Source organism: Drosophila novamexicana, unplaced genomic scaffold (assembly GCF_003285875.2).
Source record: "Drosophila novamexicana strain 15010-1031.04,08,12 unplaced genomic scaffold, DnovRS2.1 tig00004560-arrow-pilon, whole genome shotgun sequence".
Taxonomy (NCBI): domain Eukaryota; kingdom Metazoa; phylum Arthropoda; class Insecta; order Diptera; family Drosophilidae; genus Drosophila; species Drosophila novamexicana.
This window is the reverse complement of record NW_020825054.1, coordinates 2,886,918-2,902,713: the sequence shown is the minus strand read 5'-3', so window position 1 is coordinate 2,902,713 and position 15,796 is coordinate 2,886,918. Positions and strand designations below refer to the sequence as shown.

Sequence of the window (15,796 nt, the reverse complement as noted above, 5' to 3'; positions counted from 1 at the left end):
CTTATATATATATATATTATATTGCGCGGATATTCACTTTAAATGAAAATTGGAAACAAAAGTCGGAATAACGAGAAGTATTTACATATGCAAAATAAGAAGAATTAGAAAAAATGTAGTATTGTTTTAATTGCTAGTAACATTTGCCTAAATTGATTAAATTGATCTGACCTGGCTTAAAGCTTTCAGCTCTGACCTTAAAGCTTAATGAGTTGTATTAGAGCAATAAATAGCTTTTAAAATGTAATGCTTAAATGTAGCTTTAGTTAAGATTTCTATTTAGTCTAATCAATCATTCTGAACTCTGTCATTACTAGAAGCTACCTTTGTGCTGCCCACGGACACACTCAAGTATCGTCCGCCCAAGAAGATGCACCTGGCCAATGCTGTAGCCGCTGCCGCCACCAGCAGCAACAATAATACAAGCAATAGTAGCCACAGCAATAGTCCCACAAATGTGGGCAACAACAACGCTGTCAGCGTGATTGCCACCTGCTCCAGTTATGTTGATGGCACTGGCGGGATGTCTGCTCCGCTGGACAACTGCCCGTCGCCGGGCGAGGCGGGTGCCAAGTTGTCGCCACATTTGACGGGCACCGGTCAGCCAAGGCGGCGGCGCACGCGCTGCAAGAATTGTGCCGCCTGTCAGCGTTCCGATTGCGGCACCTGCCCATTCTGCATGGATATGGTGAAGTTCGGCGGACCCGGGCGTGCCAAACAGACGTGCATGATGCGGCAGTGCTTGTCGCCCATGCTGCCAGTAACCGCTCAGTGCGTCTACTGTCACTTGGATGGCTGGCGGCAGACGCCAGTGTCGCCGCAGACCAAGCAATTGGCCTCGCTGGAGGGTCCCTCTGCGCTGATGGAGTGCTCCGTTTGCTATGAGATCGCCCATCCAGACTGTGCGCTCTCACAGCTTGATGGCACCGAGGATGCTGCCGATGCCAAGGGCATTGTCAACGAGGATCTGCCCAATAGCTGGGAGTGTCCCAGCTGCTGTCGTTCTGGCAAGAATTACGATTACAAAGTAAGTAGCTGTTCGAGTAGTGTAGAAATTAATTTACGACACTTTCAACTATTTTTTGCGAGAAACCATAATTTTAACAGCATTCCAATATCATTTGAAAGTTCTTTAACATTTATTTAACATAACAGCGCGTAAAGATTTAGCTTTCGTTCTTAACATAATTATGTTTGCTACATTATTCAAGCTTAGCATAACACGCAAATGTTACTCAGAAAACTATTGGCACGGGCTCAGAAAGCTGTTTTCCCAAAGCCATTTTGAACTTTTTTAAACGGGTCTAATATATTGATTTGTTTACTGAGCACGTGCAAATGCTTCTGTAATTACCTTAACTGAGACATTTTTAATTTCTGTCGCTTGTACATACTTTGTTATTTATCCTCAGCTATTTTACACAACAAATGTTAATAGCAGTACTCAAGAACTCAATTGCTTGACGAACTTAGGCTATTAACAGTTACTCTTTATCGAAATACTTCAATGTTTGGCTCAACTGCGTAACATAACACACAAATGTTATTAGAGCTGCTTAACAGTGGCAAAGCTAGCGTGGCTGTGGAATTTTTAATATAAATTTCTCTAGAGCGAATTTGCGCCTTCTTAACTAATTGTTGTGTCCACTCCTCAATTGCAGCCGCGCCATTTTCGCGCACGCCAAAAGTCATCGGAGGTGCGACGCGTTTCAGTTTCGCATGGCAACAATGCTGGTGAGAGTCATGAGGGGGGCGGAACAGGAGGAGGTGCTGGCGCTGGTAGCCTGTTCCCGCCACCCGTTGGCCAATATAATGACTTTGTGTTTACCAGCGAATCGGAAATGGAGTCTAGCGGCAGCGGCATGCACACAACACACTGGAAGCACGGCCTCAAGCGCCACCATCAGCTGGAAGTGAAGACGGAGCGCAATAATAGCTGCGACACGCCCTCGCCGGGCATATCGCCTAATGCGACGCATCTGCTGAGCGACAAGATAAAGCGGCGCAAGAGTGACGACGGCATCAGCGTCAGCAGCAGCATGCACGAGAGCAACGATGCTCCCTGCTCCAGCTCTATGGATTGTGGCGCTGCAGGGGCGGGTGGTACAGGTGCCGTATCCACTGGGCACGGTGGCGGAGGCGGTGGCGGTGGTGGTGGTGGTGGTGGCGGCGGGTCCCGAAAGAAGAACTCCATACGCTCACAGCTGGCGCAGCAGATGCTTAACTCCTCGACACGTGTGATGAAGAAGCCACAGTATGTGGTGCGTCCAGCGCCCACATCCAGCTCTTCACTGGGCGGGTCTGGACTCAGCAATGGCACCAGCAACGGCGTCAACAATGGCGCTGGCTCAAGTACGTCGGCGGGTTTGGTTGCTGTTGGTGCCGGTGGAGGAGGAGCTGCTGGCACCATGAGTAATATGGCCAGTAATGGCGCCAATGGGCATAGCCATCATTTGCATCACGGTGGTGGCAATAGCCACGGCCACAGCCACAGTCATAGCCACGGCCATAGCCACGGCCACGGCAGCAGCAATCACAACAGCGCACATAACTTGGCACTGGATGCCACCGTATTGAAGATCATATTTCGTTATTTGCCGCCCGAGACGCTCGTTACGTGCTGTTCCGTGTGCAAGGCTTGGTCCAATGCAGCGGTAGACCCTGATCTCTGGAAGCGCATGAATTGCGCCGAGCTTAAAATATCCGCCTCTCTATTGACGGCCATTGTGCGCCGGCAGCCGGAGCATTTAATTTTGGACTGGACGCAGCTGGCCAAGCGGCAATTGGCCTGGCTGTTGGCTCGTCTGCCTGCCCTCAAGAACCTCTCGCTGCAGAATTGCCCCATACAGGCGGTGCTGGCGCTGCACACCTGTCTCTGCCCGCCGCTGCAGATACTCGATTTGAGTTTTGTGCGGGGTTTGAATGATGCGGCCATAAGGGATATCTTGTCGCCGCCAAAGGATTCTCGTCCCGGTCTTAGCGATTCGAAGACACGTCTGCGTGATCTCAAAATACTGAAGCTCGCTGGCACGGACATCTCGGATGTGGCTGTGCGCTATATAATGCAATCGTTGCCGCAACTCAAACATTTGGATCTCTCCTCCTGCCAGCCCATTACGGATGCGGGCGTGGCACAAATTGGCACTTCGCCAACGGCTATTGCGCGCCTGGCGGAGCTCAATTTGAGCGCCTGTCGCCTGGTCTCTGAGAACTCGCTGGAGCATCTGTCCAAGTGCGAGAGCCTCATCTGGCTGGATTTGCGGCATGTGCCGCAGGTGAGCACCCAATCGGTGATACGCTTTGCCAGCAATTCCAAGCATGATCTGTGCGTCAAGGACATCAAACTAGTGGAACGCCGAAGGCTTTCACTAAGCAATAACTGGCACGACTGAACACCGACCAGGTGACGAAAGCACCGACAGCGGCACCGGCAGCAGCAGCGGCAATCGTGGACATTCACTGGCTGAAGCTGGGGCAATCTGTGGATACCCTGTAGGACAGGCTAGGGGCAACTTGTTTTAGGTTCTATGTCGCACACGCACGAAAACTTATTTTTATTTGTAAATGTTTACACATGTTCCGACTTACGCTGACGCCTACCATTCGCAGGTGACGTTATGGAACTTTATTTATTGTCAGCACTCAAGAAACACCCTCCCCAAATACGCCAGATTAACTCACATATAGAGCAATAGCCCGTTAAGAAAACAAGAAAAAAAAATAGAAAACCAAAGAATTTTGTTTCTAGTACGAAAAATCCAGCAGCAAAATGAAAACTCCCTTCGCATTGAGTGCACAAATTATATGTGCCGTACAGTAAGAACTGCCTAAAGCGTGCCGCTGTGTATACCCTTGCAGAAGATATTTAGAAGAAGAGCTAATCGGCCCTAGTTGTATATGCATATGCATTCATAATCAGTATCAACAGTCGCATCAATAGGTCCGTCTGTCTGTTCAACTAAACACCCATATCGGGACTATTGAAGCTATAGAAGTGATCGCATAAAAGTCGAGAACAACATTGTGAAAGGGGCTTATGAATTAATGCCGAATTTAGTTTGAGGAACGTTTGCAATTTGAATAATATGTGTCTTATAAGCCTTCAGACACATCGCATAAACATTTTAGGATCCTCGAGTGTATTTATGTTTTTATTATGTATTGTCTGTATCACAGTTTTTATGGACCTGTATTTTACACAGTTTAAAAGGCATTTGCACTACGTGAAACAAAAGTTTCCAGCTTAAAACTGTTTTAAATTTCAAAAAAAAAAATATAACTACTGTTGCGAAACGTGTAAAATAGAGTTTGCTCCATTTACTCGAATTTCCAAACGAACAGTGTCAATTTTCTAAATCGGACTCGAAAGCTTTACAAACGACTGATCAGACGAAGTTTTCCAGTTAATATAACACATTGTTTTTAAAGAAAATTGACAATTATGATATATGTGCAATAATGTGTAGGGTATTTCAAGCTCCAATGCGAAGGGTATTCAAATTACGGCTCTGCCGAGTATACATATGAAATCCAGATAACGTAGATATCTATGTTTAAGTTTATTTTTGTCGTTACACATATTTATTAAAATATGTAGTGATAGGTTGAGGTAAATACGAGTAGATACACCAGCATTATATACATGCGTACATACATATACATATGTGTATATACATATTAGCATTCCCGAGCATGGAGCATGTGTGTGTGTGTGTGTTTAACTGTTTATTCTATTCCAAATCGGAATCGGTGTGTCATATACGTATATACATACTTTGTATCTAAGCACATTTTAAGGATGCCAATCTTAAAGAGAGCACACGCACTAGGCATATCTGCAGAGCAGGAAGTAACCTTAGCTTAGATAAAACTCGTCTCCCTACCATCTGCAGTGGATTTTATTAGATTGACATAGTGAATACGCTTGACAAGTCTGCCCAACTGGCATACCATGTTTCCTCAGCCTTCCCCTGCGCTATCTCTCCTCACGTAGAAGCTCAAAGATCAGACACACATTAATTGGGCATGACAGAAATTCAAAATGATATATATATATATATATATATATTAAAATGTTTAAGCATAGTGATAACGTGGCTAAAATCAGTAGTATATACATATATATGTATTTGTCTGAGCAATTAAGAATAATCCATGTACACCTACATACATACGTATATTTAATGTTTTACAATAAAATTATAATAAATAGAGCATAATGTTTAAAATATATTAAAAGACATGCTTTTATTCTGATTTAAATTGTGAACTCAGACGATTTCAGTTGAAATTCTATACAAACTAGTTGAATTGATTCATTTTAACATAACATTCCTTGATTCATTCAAATATGAATCATTTGTGTATAAATGTGACAAACAATCTTGTATCGAACCTTCGACTGAATTGTGTCTCATTTGAAATTAAGCTAATTCAAGGATAAATTCAGTTTAGTTCAAAATTTCATTTGAAAACAACTTTGTAAATATTTTAAAATTATTATTTGCAATAACTTGACAATCGCAATTCCGAATATGTGACCAGAATTGTCCAGAGCTATATGAATCCTTGAAGTAATGCGCATATCGAAGCCGATTTCTGAACGTTCCCCGTTTCGAATATTAATATTTAGCTGATTTGTAGTCAGGTTCGTCGCCGCCGCCACCGCCGCCATCCTTGGGCAGTTTGCGTTTCTGTATGATACCCTGTAAAAAAGAGATGTACAAGAACTTAGTTGGCTTCCGATTAGCGGTTATTCTATGTAAACTAAGTTGCACCTGGATCTTTTGCCACTCGCGATCGAGTTCGGCCTTCTCGTTCTTTTCGGTTTTGTTTTTGCGCGTCTTGCGGCCATCCTGCATCTTGACGCCGTACTGAAAGGCGGCTTTTGGAAGCGCTTCCTTGGTGCTCATATAGTCTGAGTACTCCTCCTGTGTGTCAAAGTCCCAGCGACCAATCGGGCCCTTCTTGTTGCCCAAATCCATTTTGGTGTAGTCCACCTCATCATCCGAATCATCAATGGCATCGTTCATCTCCTCCAGTCCCGGATAGCATTCGGCGTAGCCCTCCGGTTCGTTGGCGAAGCGCGAAGCCATCGCCTTGGATATCTTTGGGGGCGGCGGTATATTTGTTATCAGTGGCTCCGGCTCGGCGGGTGCATCACCAAAGTAGGATTGAGCTGCTGCCGCCGGTTTTGGCTGATGGCGCTCATTGCGCGTGGTCGTGGGCTGATAGTCGCCGACATCATCATAGATGTTGTCGCCTAGAGCTTTCGAGGATTTGCTGCCGCCGCCGCTGCTGCTGCTGCTCGGATTGGCGCCGCTGCCAGCGCTGCTGCTGCCATGCGGTTGGCTGCGCACATGCTCCACTTCCTTTTCATAGAACAGGGGCTTGTCCTTGTCGCGTTTCTTGTTCTTCTTGTTGCGCCCACCGGCGCGTAGGTAGCTTAAGATCTGCGATAGTTTATTAATAACAATATCATTGGTGGTCAGCGTGGCAATGTCCTCGCGTGCCACAGGCACTTCATATTTGGAGCGCTTCAATGTTGTGGGTATGTCCATGTCCATCTCATCCTCCATGTCAATTACATAGGCCATGCGACCGGGCGCGAACAGCTCATTGCGCGGCACCTCTTTGGAACGGCGTGCCTGTATTAGATTATATATATTGCGTGCCATAGACCCGTTTATCGCATTTATATCCTCCGCTTCACGACGCTCCGCCTCCAGCTGCTCGGCGGCGGCCGCCGCTTCGGCCAGCTTCTCGCGCGCCAATGCGGCGGCCAGCTCCTCCTCCTCAGCCTCCTTGGAGTGCAGCTCGGAGCGCACCTTTTGGAGTAGTGCATAATCGAGACCTTTCACCAAATGAGTGTGCTTCATGTCACCACCCAAGAACTTGGACTCCTGGATTATGCGACGCCTGCGCTCCGCCGCGTCGACGCCGGATTTCATATCAGGCGCCACGGCGCGATAGGCATTTGTGCTGCTGCCATGACCGGGCGTGCTGGCGTTTTGGTAGTCCGGATTGGCGCCGTCGCGACGCTCTCGCGCTCGGTCCCTGTACTTTTCCGAGAGCTCCTGCAGCTTGACATCCTCCTGCTTCTTGAGGGCTGCATAGAAATTTTTCTTCTTGCGTCGCAAATCGTTTCGTTCGCTGCTGCTTTGGCTCTTCTTCTTTTCACCAACCGCGGTGGGCGTTGCAAACTGGGCTGAGGCCAGGTATCCGCTGCCCGCACTGCTGGTCGTCGAGCCAGGTGGTGGGCCACGCGGCGTGGCCAGCAGCTTGCGGAAATCATCGTTGGTCAGGCGCACAGAGGGCGGTGCTTCCAAATGGGCTTCCGACATGGCAATAAACGCCAAATACTTGATTTGTTGGTCTTGCAAAATAAATGATATTTATGTATAGTTTATTCCTTCTTCTTTATACTATTTGAGTAGTTATCGATTGTGTACTAATCGATGGCGTAGTTATCGATGTCTTATCAGCTGTTACTGAAATGAACCAATGCGTTCAGCTGAAAAATAGTATAAGGGCAATGTTATATATATGAGGTAAACAAAACTAGAAAATAAAATTCACTCATTGTATTTATTTTACTTTAAATACTGCTCAATCATAATATATAAATATGTTGTTGGCATTCTATTGTCTGTGTGGTCTGTTGATAACAGACTAACAGACTGCTAAGTTATGTTAAATAACAGCTGACTCTGCCAGGGCTGCTGTATACATTGAAAACATGATAAACAAAAGTCAAACCACAATTAAAAACGAAATAAAACAATAAAACAGTTTTTACAAAATGCTAAAGTTCCTGCGAGGTTTGCCCAAGGTAGAGCTGCACGCCCATCTAAATGGCAGCCTGAACACTGACAGCATCCGAGAATTGGCTGAGAAGGTATATGGCGCGCAGACGGCGGAGTTTTCGACATTGTGCGATCAGTTTGTAAAATTCGAGAAGGGAGCCAAATTGGACGAGTGTTTTGAAAAGTTTGGATTTGTGCACAAGCTGACGGCTACCAAACAAGGCCTGGAATATGCCACCGAATTGGTCATACGTGATTTTGCCAAGGACCATGTCATATACGTGGAACTGCGCACTACGCCCAAGGCAAATGAACATATGTCCAGACGTGCTTATCTGCAGACCGTGCTGGGTGCTATCAAGAACGCGCGCGATCTATACGAGATTAGGGTAAAGCTATTGCCTTCCATAAATCGTGGCGAGCCGGTAGAAGTGGCCGAGGAAATTGTCGCTTTGGCTGTCGAGTTTGCCTCAATGGAACCAGATATAATAGTTGGTATCGATTTCAGTGGTAATCCGAATCAGGGCAAATTTAAGGATTTTATGCCAGTCCTGAGTGAGGCTAAAAAACACCAGCTAAAGCTTGCCATGCACTGCGCAGAAGTTGATAATCCCCTGGAAACTAGAGAGATGATAAAGTTTGGTATGTCGCGCTGTGGACATGGAACATATCTCACCGAATCCGGGTATGAGCACATGAAGGAGGAGAATATACCCATTGAGTGTTGTCTCACGAGCAACATCAAGTCCGGCACTGTGGCAAACATTGGAGTTCATCATCTCAAGCAGCTGATGGAGGCCGATGCGCCCAAGGTGCTGTGTACGGATGACAGCGGCGTATTCGATACGACCCTCACGGACGAGTTCTTTTTGGCAACGGAAACCTTTGGCCTGACCCGGAGTCAGTGCATTGCACTGACAATGGAGGCGGTTGAGCATGCCTTTGCGACGCGCGAAGAGAAACTATTGATGAAAATGCAGATTTATTCATATACTAGACGTCAACCACTATAAAATTGTATATAAATAATGGCAGAAACCGAAATATTGAAACTCTTATTGTTAATTTAAACCAGCTACATTTTCTATCTTGCTACAAACGGCTAAATTAGCGATAATTGTTGAGTTTGTGCTCACTGTTCAATTAACAGTCTGGGAGCGCAACTGTTGCTCTCTGCGTTCTGTAGCTCAATCATGTTAGCTGCATGTTATCTTAACAGTTGAACTGTGCCGCCCACACTGCTGCTCAACATGCAAACTAAGCTACAGCTTGTTTTAATAGAATGTTCGCTTGAAACTTATGCGAGTTGATGTAGGTGAATGTATTACGAACTTGTTAAGGTAAAGTGCGTATTAACTTATGTTTTGAAATAAACAAAAAAATATGTATAAAGTTGATCTGCATGGTTTTGCTAATCAAATTGTTACTTAGCTCCAAGTTACACATTGGATTCAAATTTTTGAATGAGCGCATCTCTAGTTGGAACTGTTCTGTTAACTAAAATGCTAGATTAGGTTTTAACAGACGCTGCTTATGTGATGCACGCGTGCTTGATTTCAGCGCACGACACGAAAATCTGCGTAATCCATATATTTTTCAAGTCATAAAAGTATTACAAAACTAAGGTAAGACTGTAGTTTACTATACAGAGATAAATTAAAAATATTTGATACACATTCAAAACCCATGCAACGATTTTATTTTAAAATATTGCTAATGTGTGCGACAACATCGTGTCATGTTGGCACACGCGTTCATCTCTACGCTGTTATTGGTTCACTCTTATAAGAAACGTTAACAGTGTTTTTCGCCAGTAATATTTCTCTTGTCCGTGCGTGTTGTCGCGCCACTGTGCCGCTCCGTTCGCCGCTGGTGTTTCGCTACGTTGTGTGTTCGTAAATTATAATAAAGTGTCAAATAATTTTTAAATAATCAACAAAAAATTATGATGATGATGAGCTATTAAAGCAATTAACCGTTAAGCCTATGTATGAAATAGCATACATATCGAAAATATAAAGCGTTATATTTTGATTGCTTCGCAATAACAACAATTTGCTTTTGCTTAACACCAACAACAGCAGTGCCCGCATACACTGAAATCTGAAATCTAAGCGCCATTCCGAGTCCAAAAAAAAAGAAGTGTTGCTATTACCGCTAGTGTAGGCGTGCGTGTGCATTAGTGTGTGTGCGCGAACATGTGTTTGTGATTTCATATGTTGTTGTTACTTAGCCCATTCCGCAATCAAGTCAAATTTTTCAGCATAAAAACAAATTAAATAATTGCAAAGTGCACACAACTACTAAAAAGTCGCTGCCATTTACAGTTGAAAGGTGAGTAATACAAACAAATATGTTGAGAAATCACAAATGAAGAAAATACCGTTTTATGCGTTCTGTCTTCACGTGTGTGTATGGTGTGTGTGTGTCTGTGTGTGTGGGTGTAAAAGAGCGCGCGCGTTTGTTTTTGTTTTGATTTTGCCTTTACTTTTGCTAAATAACCAGAAATGCGGTCGTCGCCGAGACAAAAATGATTCAAATATTTGCGCTAATGTGTAAAAATACGCTGCTGCAGCTTGTTGCATGCAACGTGCGCCGACGGGAACGGCGACGGCTTTGGCGTCGGAAATTCAGCTCCCAATTCAGTTTTCATTTCATTTATGTCTTCGTCTCCTATTTTGCTTTTGAACCTGTCAGCGTGCACATTTTCTTCAGACATTGCGTTTGTCTCTCTTCTCATTGTTGCATATTTGCGGCTGTTTTTGTTTTTGTTTTTGTTTTTTTTTTATACGAAGCCTCATCATTATCTTATACGCACACAGGCGTGCACACATGTGCACATGCATGCCTGTGTTATTTGGTGCTGTCTTCTTTTTCTTTGTTTGTTTTTGATACCGGTTTTGCTCTCCCACTGCTACGCTTCTTCTCCCTGCCGCTCCTACCTAAGCACTCAGCCGAAACACGCGCTCTTCTACTCTCAATTTTGTTGTTGTTGCTATACTGCACAGGTAGTTGTGACGGTGCTCATAGTTGAGTTTACTTTTAGATTTCTTTTCTGCGCTTCTGTGCGTGTATGCTATTGTTGTTGTTGTTTTTTCTGTTTGCTTTGTCTTAATTATGTTTTATTTGCTCTCAGCAATTATTAATCTGATTTCTGATTTTCTGTGTATCCGCCTTTCGCCTTTGCCTGCGCCTATTCAAAGTTCATTTTTATTTATGCTTCCAGAATTTAAATCTTTCTCTTCTCTGTTTTCTGCTTTATTGTTTATTCTACATTTTATATATTTTTAAATGTTTGTTTTTTTCTTGTTGCCAAGGCTGTTAAACTTTGTTTTTAAAGCTTTTCGCCAGATCTGTTTTACCTTTAAAATTTTGCCAATTTTATGCATTTGCGTTTGCTTCCCTCCTCTTATTTAGGTTCTGGAATTTGCTAGCACAGATCATTCAAATGCCGGGAAATATAAATTTTCCATTGTTTAGGGTGTCTTCTGCTTTGTTTTCACTTCGTACGTTGGGCATTTCATTTGACGTCAGAGTTGAACAATTTTTTGACTAGTCAAAATTCCAATAAAATTTCCTATGAATATGTGGACAAGCGAATGTATACGAATGTATATACATAATTCCTTTATAATTAAAGCAATGTTTCTTCTTATAGTTTATTGAGCAATTCTAGGAATGACCAATACTTATAAATTTGCAGCTGGTTTTTCAAAGTAGAATTGGGAAAAAGCATTAAATGCGACATTTTGAAACCCATAAAGTATACATACATATGTACATATATACATCTTTCGATCCAAGCTATTTACATCATTAAACTTAGTAAGAACTACGAAGTTATGTGATGAAGGTCCAAGTGAAGTCGAGTTTTGGCAAATTTTAGTCGCAATTGTGGAAAAATCGGGGAAAAACTCACTCGGGCTTCAAACTCATTTTCAAAGAACTTTCTTGAAATTGTTTCAAAACGTATTACACACTTTTCGCAAACTTCCTTCTTCATTCTTGTATGAAAAATGCAGATCATACATGATATTTCTCATTATTAAATATAACTTAAGATGGTACGCATAAATTTTAACTTTCCACAATCGGAAAATGGGTGAAAAAAAAAATATCTGAAATGCAAAGCAAAAAACGGGCAAGGCTGTGTAATACCTAGTATTATATATGTAAATATGTACTTGCCATACAAATGTTCGCTTTAAAATTGAGACTATATATAGTTATATATATATATATTTTTTTTTTTGCTAATTTAGCTAATTTGCATCTTAAACATTAATGATTTTGTCTTACAGTTTGTTCTGTTTTCAGTCCTTAAAGTTTAGGGATAGTTGTTATGTCTAACTAGGGGAAGATCTTTGGTGTTATATTAGGTTCATGAACATGGTTAATAAACTATAGACTGGAATTTCGTTTATCTAGGCGGGGTAGAATCCTTTTCGAAATACTTTTATTCTACTTTTGCATTGAATACTTTGACGTCGGCCGACCGCAACCGAAGGTCTCTAAGATCCCCGAGGCCTATGGAACGGGAGGGGCCCTCCACGTAGCTTGAGTACATAAATCATATCCAATTATAAGCATATTAAACATATTGTGCTTGAACGAAAAGCAGAATTCGTACACAAAATAGCCAAAAATAGATAGAAACATTTGTGTGTGAGTGCGAAAAGTAAGAGGCGAAAAATGATTCAATTAATAGAGTGGGATTTAGTAAGTACTCCAAGCTAAGGATCTGTTAAAATAATTATTGTGGACAGATCATTTGGTTTTTCTGGTCTCGGACACTTCTGGGGAAAAAAAATTCTAAAAAAATCATAGAATGAATAATACTCTTATTATATGCACTCATTTTTAAAGTTTTTAATTAATTATTTGGCGCAAATACAATCAAACTCTAGAACAAAAGTAAATAAATAGATAACTATCTTGGGATCTTTTGGAATATTCAGCTTAAACTTGTTGCTAGCACATAAAAATAAAGCATAGCTCTATACTTATTTGGCTCGCCAGCCAATGGGTGAGCGGAGGCCGAAAATAAACCCTAGAAAAACGAGCTACTAAAAAAAAAGTAAATTTAGATATACGCAAATATACAAGCAGAGTGAGGGCAAACAAATTTGCTAAATACAATAGAGCAATCCACGAATTCTGTTTAACCTGTGTGCTGAAAAGAAGAAGAAAAAAGCTATCTAAATATATATCTAAACCCCAAACAGAGAGAATTTTCCAACAAATATTTCACACGCCTTCACAATGTATACAAAAAATCCAAACATTTATTTCGCACGCGTTCGTGCTGGAAATTTGCTAAAGAATTTCTGCTTTCGAATTTCTGTTTATTTTGTTTGCATTTGATTTATTTGAACGTTTATCTAAGTTTTTATTTAGTTTGCGTTTAGGTTTCACATTAATATCGCACTTATTAATAAATGTACCTATATACATGCTTTTGCTACAATATTGCCAATATTCACCTGACGCGCCTTTTGAATTCGACAATTTATTTTCTAGCACGCGGTTAAAATATTTAAAAATCATTTCTCACTGCTTAAGAGCGTATAAGATAGTGTATCTTATTGCTCAGCTGTGATTTTTTTTTTCAACACCCATAATTATCAGGCCAAGTGAATTGTGGACTTTGCGCTCTTCATGTTTACATATGCCATATTAGCTGGTATAGTCCCGCCTTGCCCGCAGCACCAATGAAATGAATTTTCTCAAAGAGTTTTAAACACGATTTTGACGGTAAACAAACAACTTTCATACAACAGTATTCCGCCAATTTACCACTGTTGTGGGTGGAATTCGCCAAACCGCTGAGACAGGTATTCATTAAGTTTTTATGTGGAGCTTAGAAAATATGTTTGAAGCAAATCGGGCAAAACCTTAAACTTGAATTGCATTTTCCATCAAGAAAGCTTTGATTTTGCCAATAATGTGAAACACGTCTCAAATGATTTTGTATGTAGATCCATGGAAATGAATAAGAGGGCGAAACGCTACCCAACAAATTTGTGACCCCCATTTCCACCAACGAGGGATAGATTTTGTAAAAAGTGCGAAGTACCCATCACATGAATTTTGACAAAAATCTTTGAAAATGTTTTTGAAGCCAATTGGATGGTAAAAAAAACTTTCATACAACCGTATTCCGCCAATTTTCCACTGTTGTGGGTGGAATTCGCCAAACCGCTGAGACAGGTATTCATTAAGTTTTTTTGTGGAGCTTAGAAAATATGTTTGAAGCATATCGGACACAACCTAAACTTTGCCGAAAAATTCTTTGAATCGCATTCCTACCGAAGAAATTTGGATTCTGCGAAAAGTGTGAAACACGTCTCAAATGATTTTTCGTATAGATATTTGGAAATGAATTTGTTGGCGAAACGCCACCCACCAAATTTTTGACATTTCTACGAAGGAGGATTTTCCGAAAAGTGTGAAACACCCCACAAATGAATTTGAGCAAAAACCTTTGATACTGAATGGTGAGCATTTGAATACGAATGGTAAACATAAAATTTTCATACAAACGTTTTTTTGCGATTTTTCCATACTTGTGGGTGGAATTTCCTGAAACTCCGTCTTAACGTGCACCTTCTTCACATAAGGTAACTACTACAGTGAAAATTTCAGCTTCTTACGGTTTGGGCTGTGCGTTGATCACCACTCAGTCATCAGTCATCAGTCATCAGTCATCAGTCAGTCAATCAGTCAGTCAGGACACACAGTTTTTTATATAGAGATAGAATTCAATGTCTTCATAAATACATATGCCATATATAGCACACTTGTAATTGAATTAACCTGACAAAAAGTTGAGAATCAATTAATGAATTAATTAAGTGTTTTCATTTTCTTGTTGTAAAAATAATTATACTATATATTAGCAATATACACAACAAAATTGCTGAGCATGTGTGTTGTTTTATAATTGTACTAAAAGATCTATTAGTCATTTTTAACTATTACGTTTTTTCAGATAGTTTATCGTACACTTTATAACTTTTGAGAAGACTTTTCAACGTTTCTTTGTGTTTGTTGTATTCGTAAACATTATAGTTCTACTCTTTGTACAACAGCTTGTTTAATTGATACTCTCTCGCTCTCGCGCTCCGCAAAATCTCACTACTCTTGTCTTCTTTTTCTACGCATCCGTGATCGTTAAATGCTATACTATACTTGTGTTGCTCTATCACGTTTGCGCTTTGTAGAGTTGCATTCGTGGTTCTTATTTGCAACACATTCGTTAAGGTTTTATTAAATTATACGCTGTAGAGTTATCACCTCAAATTCCTTTTTGTGTCGCATTCGTAAGCGTTTTGACATTGGCGCGAACTTTGCAAACATTGTATGCCATTAGATGTAGCCTATCTACTTTTAATAAACTTGCCATGCTCTGCAGCAAGTAGGATTTGAACGTTCTGCCTAGAGCAAAGGTCTTAGAAGCTGCCACAGCAAGCTGCAACAACTTTGCCCATGTCGTTGTTGATTTGACCAAAATAAAAAAGAAGAGAAAAATGTGAAATGAGGGGCTGTGCCACAGCATTAGCCTTCTGCTGTTTGCTTTTAACTGAACGACTGCCGCCGGCTTTGGGGCGTGACTTTAGCTGCTATTGCTGTGCAAGGGGGAAATGGGAAAGTGGAAAATGCGAAGTGGGTGTGCCTCGAGGCGCAGAATTTTTGGCGCGTGTCCAAGTAAATAGAATTGAAGCAGCAGCAAAGAGGAAGCGAATAAAGCAAATGTAAATAAGCAATTGTTACATGTGCGACGAAACCCAAAAATGGCTAATGAAATGCTGGCCAATATCTCCGGATCTGCCTTAATATATATATATATATTCCATATGCAAAGCAGCCGCTGTTCCATTTAGTTTCCATTTATATATTTTGTTTTTTAAACTAAGGCCAATTCATTTGGCCAAGCGGTTTTCTGGCTTTCCTTAGTTTCTGCCTATTTCGCTGGAATGTGCGACACGCAC

General features: G+C 41.6%; 3 protein-coding genes across 4 annotated transcripts in view; 2 read left to right on the top strand and 1 right to left on the bottom strand.

The window, feature by feature from the left end:
* LOC115770931 (jmjC domain-containing histone demethylation protein 1) overlaps nucleotides 1-3,733 on the top strand; it is a 32,931-nt gene extending 29,198 nt beyond the window's left edge. For both annotated transcript variants that reach the window (XM_030716389.1, XM_030716388.1), the window contains exons 5-6: nucleotides 318-1,027; nucleotides 1,662-3,733. In XM_030716389.1, coding sequence (XP_030572249.1) covers nucleotides 318-1,027; nucleotides 1,662-3,392 — 2,441 coding nt within the window. In that variant the 3' untranslated portion in view covers nucleotides 3,393-3,733. The remainder of the gene's footprint in view (nucleotides 1-317; nucleotides 1,028-1,661) is intronic.
* Nucleotides 3,734-5,227: 1,494 nt separating this feature from the next.
* LOC115770936 (protein Red) lies at nucleotides 5,228-7,560 on the bottom strand. Its single transcript, XM_030716393.1, has 2 exons — nucleotides 5,778-7,560; nucleotides 5,228-5,705 (listed from the first exon to the last, which is right to left on the bottom strand). Exons 1-2 carry the CDS (start codon nucleotides 7,341-7,343, stop codon nucleotides 5,622-5,624), a joined length of 1,650 nt encoding a protein of 549 aa, XP_030572253.1. The 5' UTR covers nucleotides 7,344-7,560; the 3' UTR covers nucleotides 5,228-5,621.
* A 169-nt stretch (nucleotides 7,561-7,729) lies between these two features.
* Nucleotides 7,730-9,135, top strand: LOC115770939 (adenosine deaminase-like protein). Its single transcript, XM_030716399.1, has one exon. It carries the CDS (start codon nucleotides 7,802-7,804, stop codon nucleotides 8,816-8,818), a length of 1,017 nt encoding a protein of 338 aa, XP_030572259.1. The 5' UTR covers nucleotides 7,730-7,801; the 3' UTR covers nucleotides 8,819-9,135.
* Nucleotides 9,136-15,796: the final 6,661 nt, after the last annotated feature.

Excerpts from the sequence above, each read along its gene's own strand:
- LOC115770936 (XM_030716393.1), bottom strand. The coding sequence starts at position 7,343 with ATGTCGGAAGCCCATTTGGAAGCACCGCCCTCTGTGCGCCTGACCAAC. Across the intron at positions 5,706-5,777 it reads GCGAGTGGCAAAAGATCCAG|GGTATCATACAGAAACGCAA; the intron begins GTGCAACTTAGT and ends TCTTTTTTACAG.
- LOC115770939 (XM_030716399.1), top strand. The coding sequence starts at position 7,802 with ATGCTAAAGTTCCTGCGAGGTTTGCCCAAGGTAGAGCTGCACGCCCAT.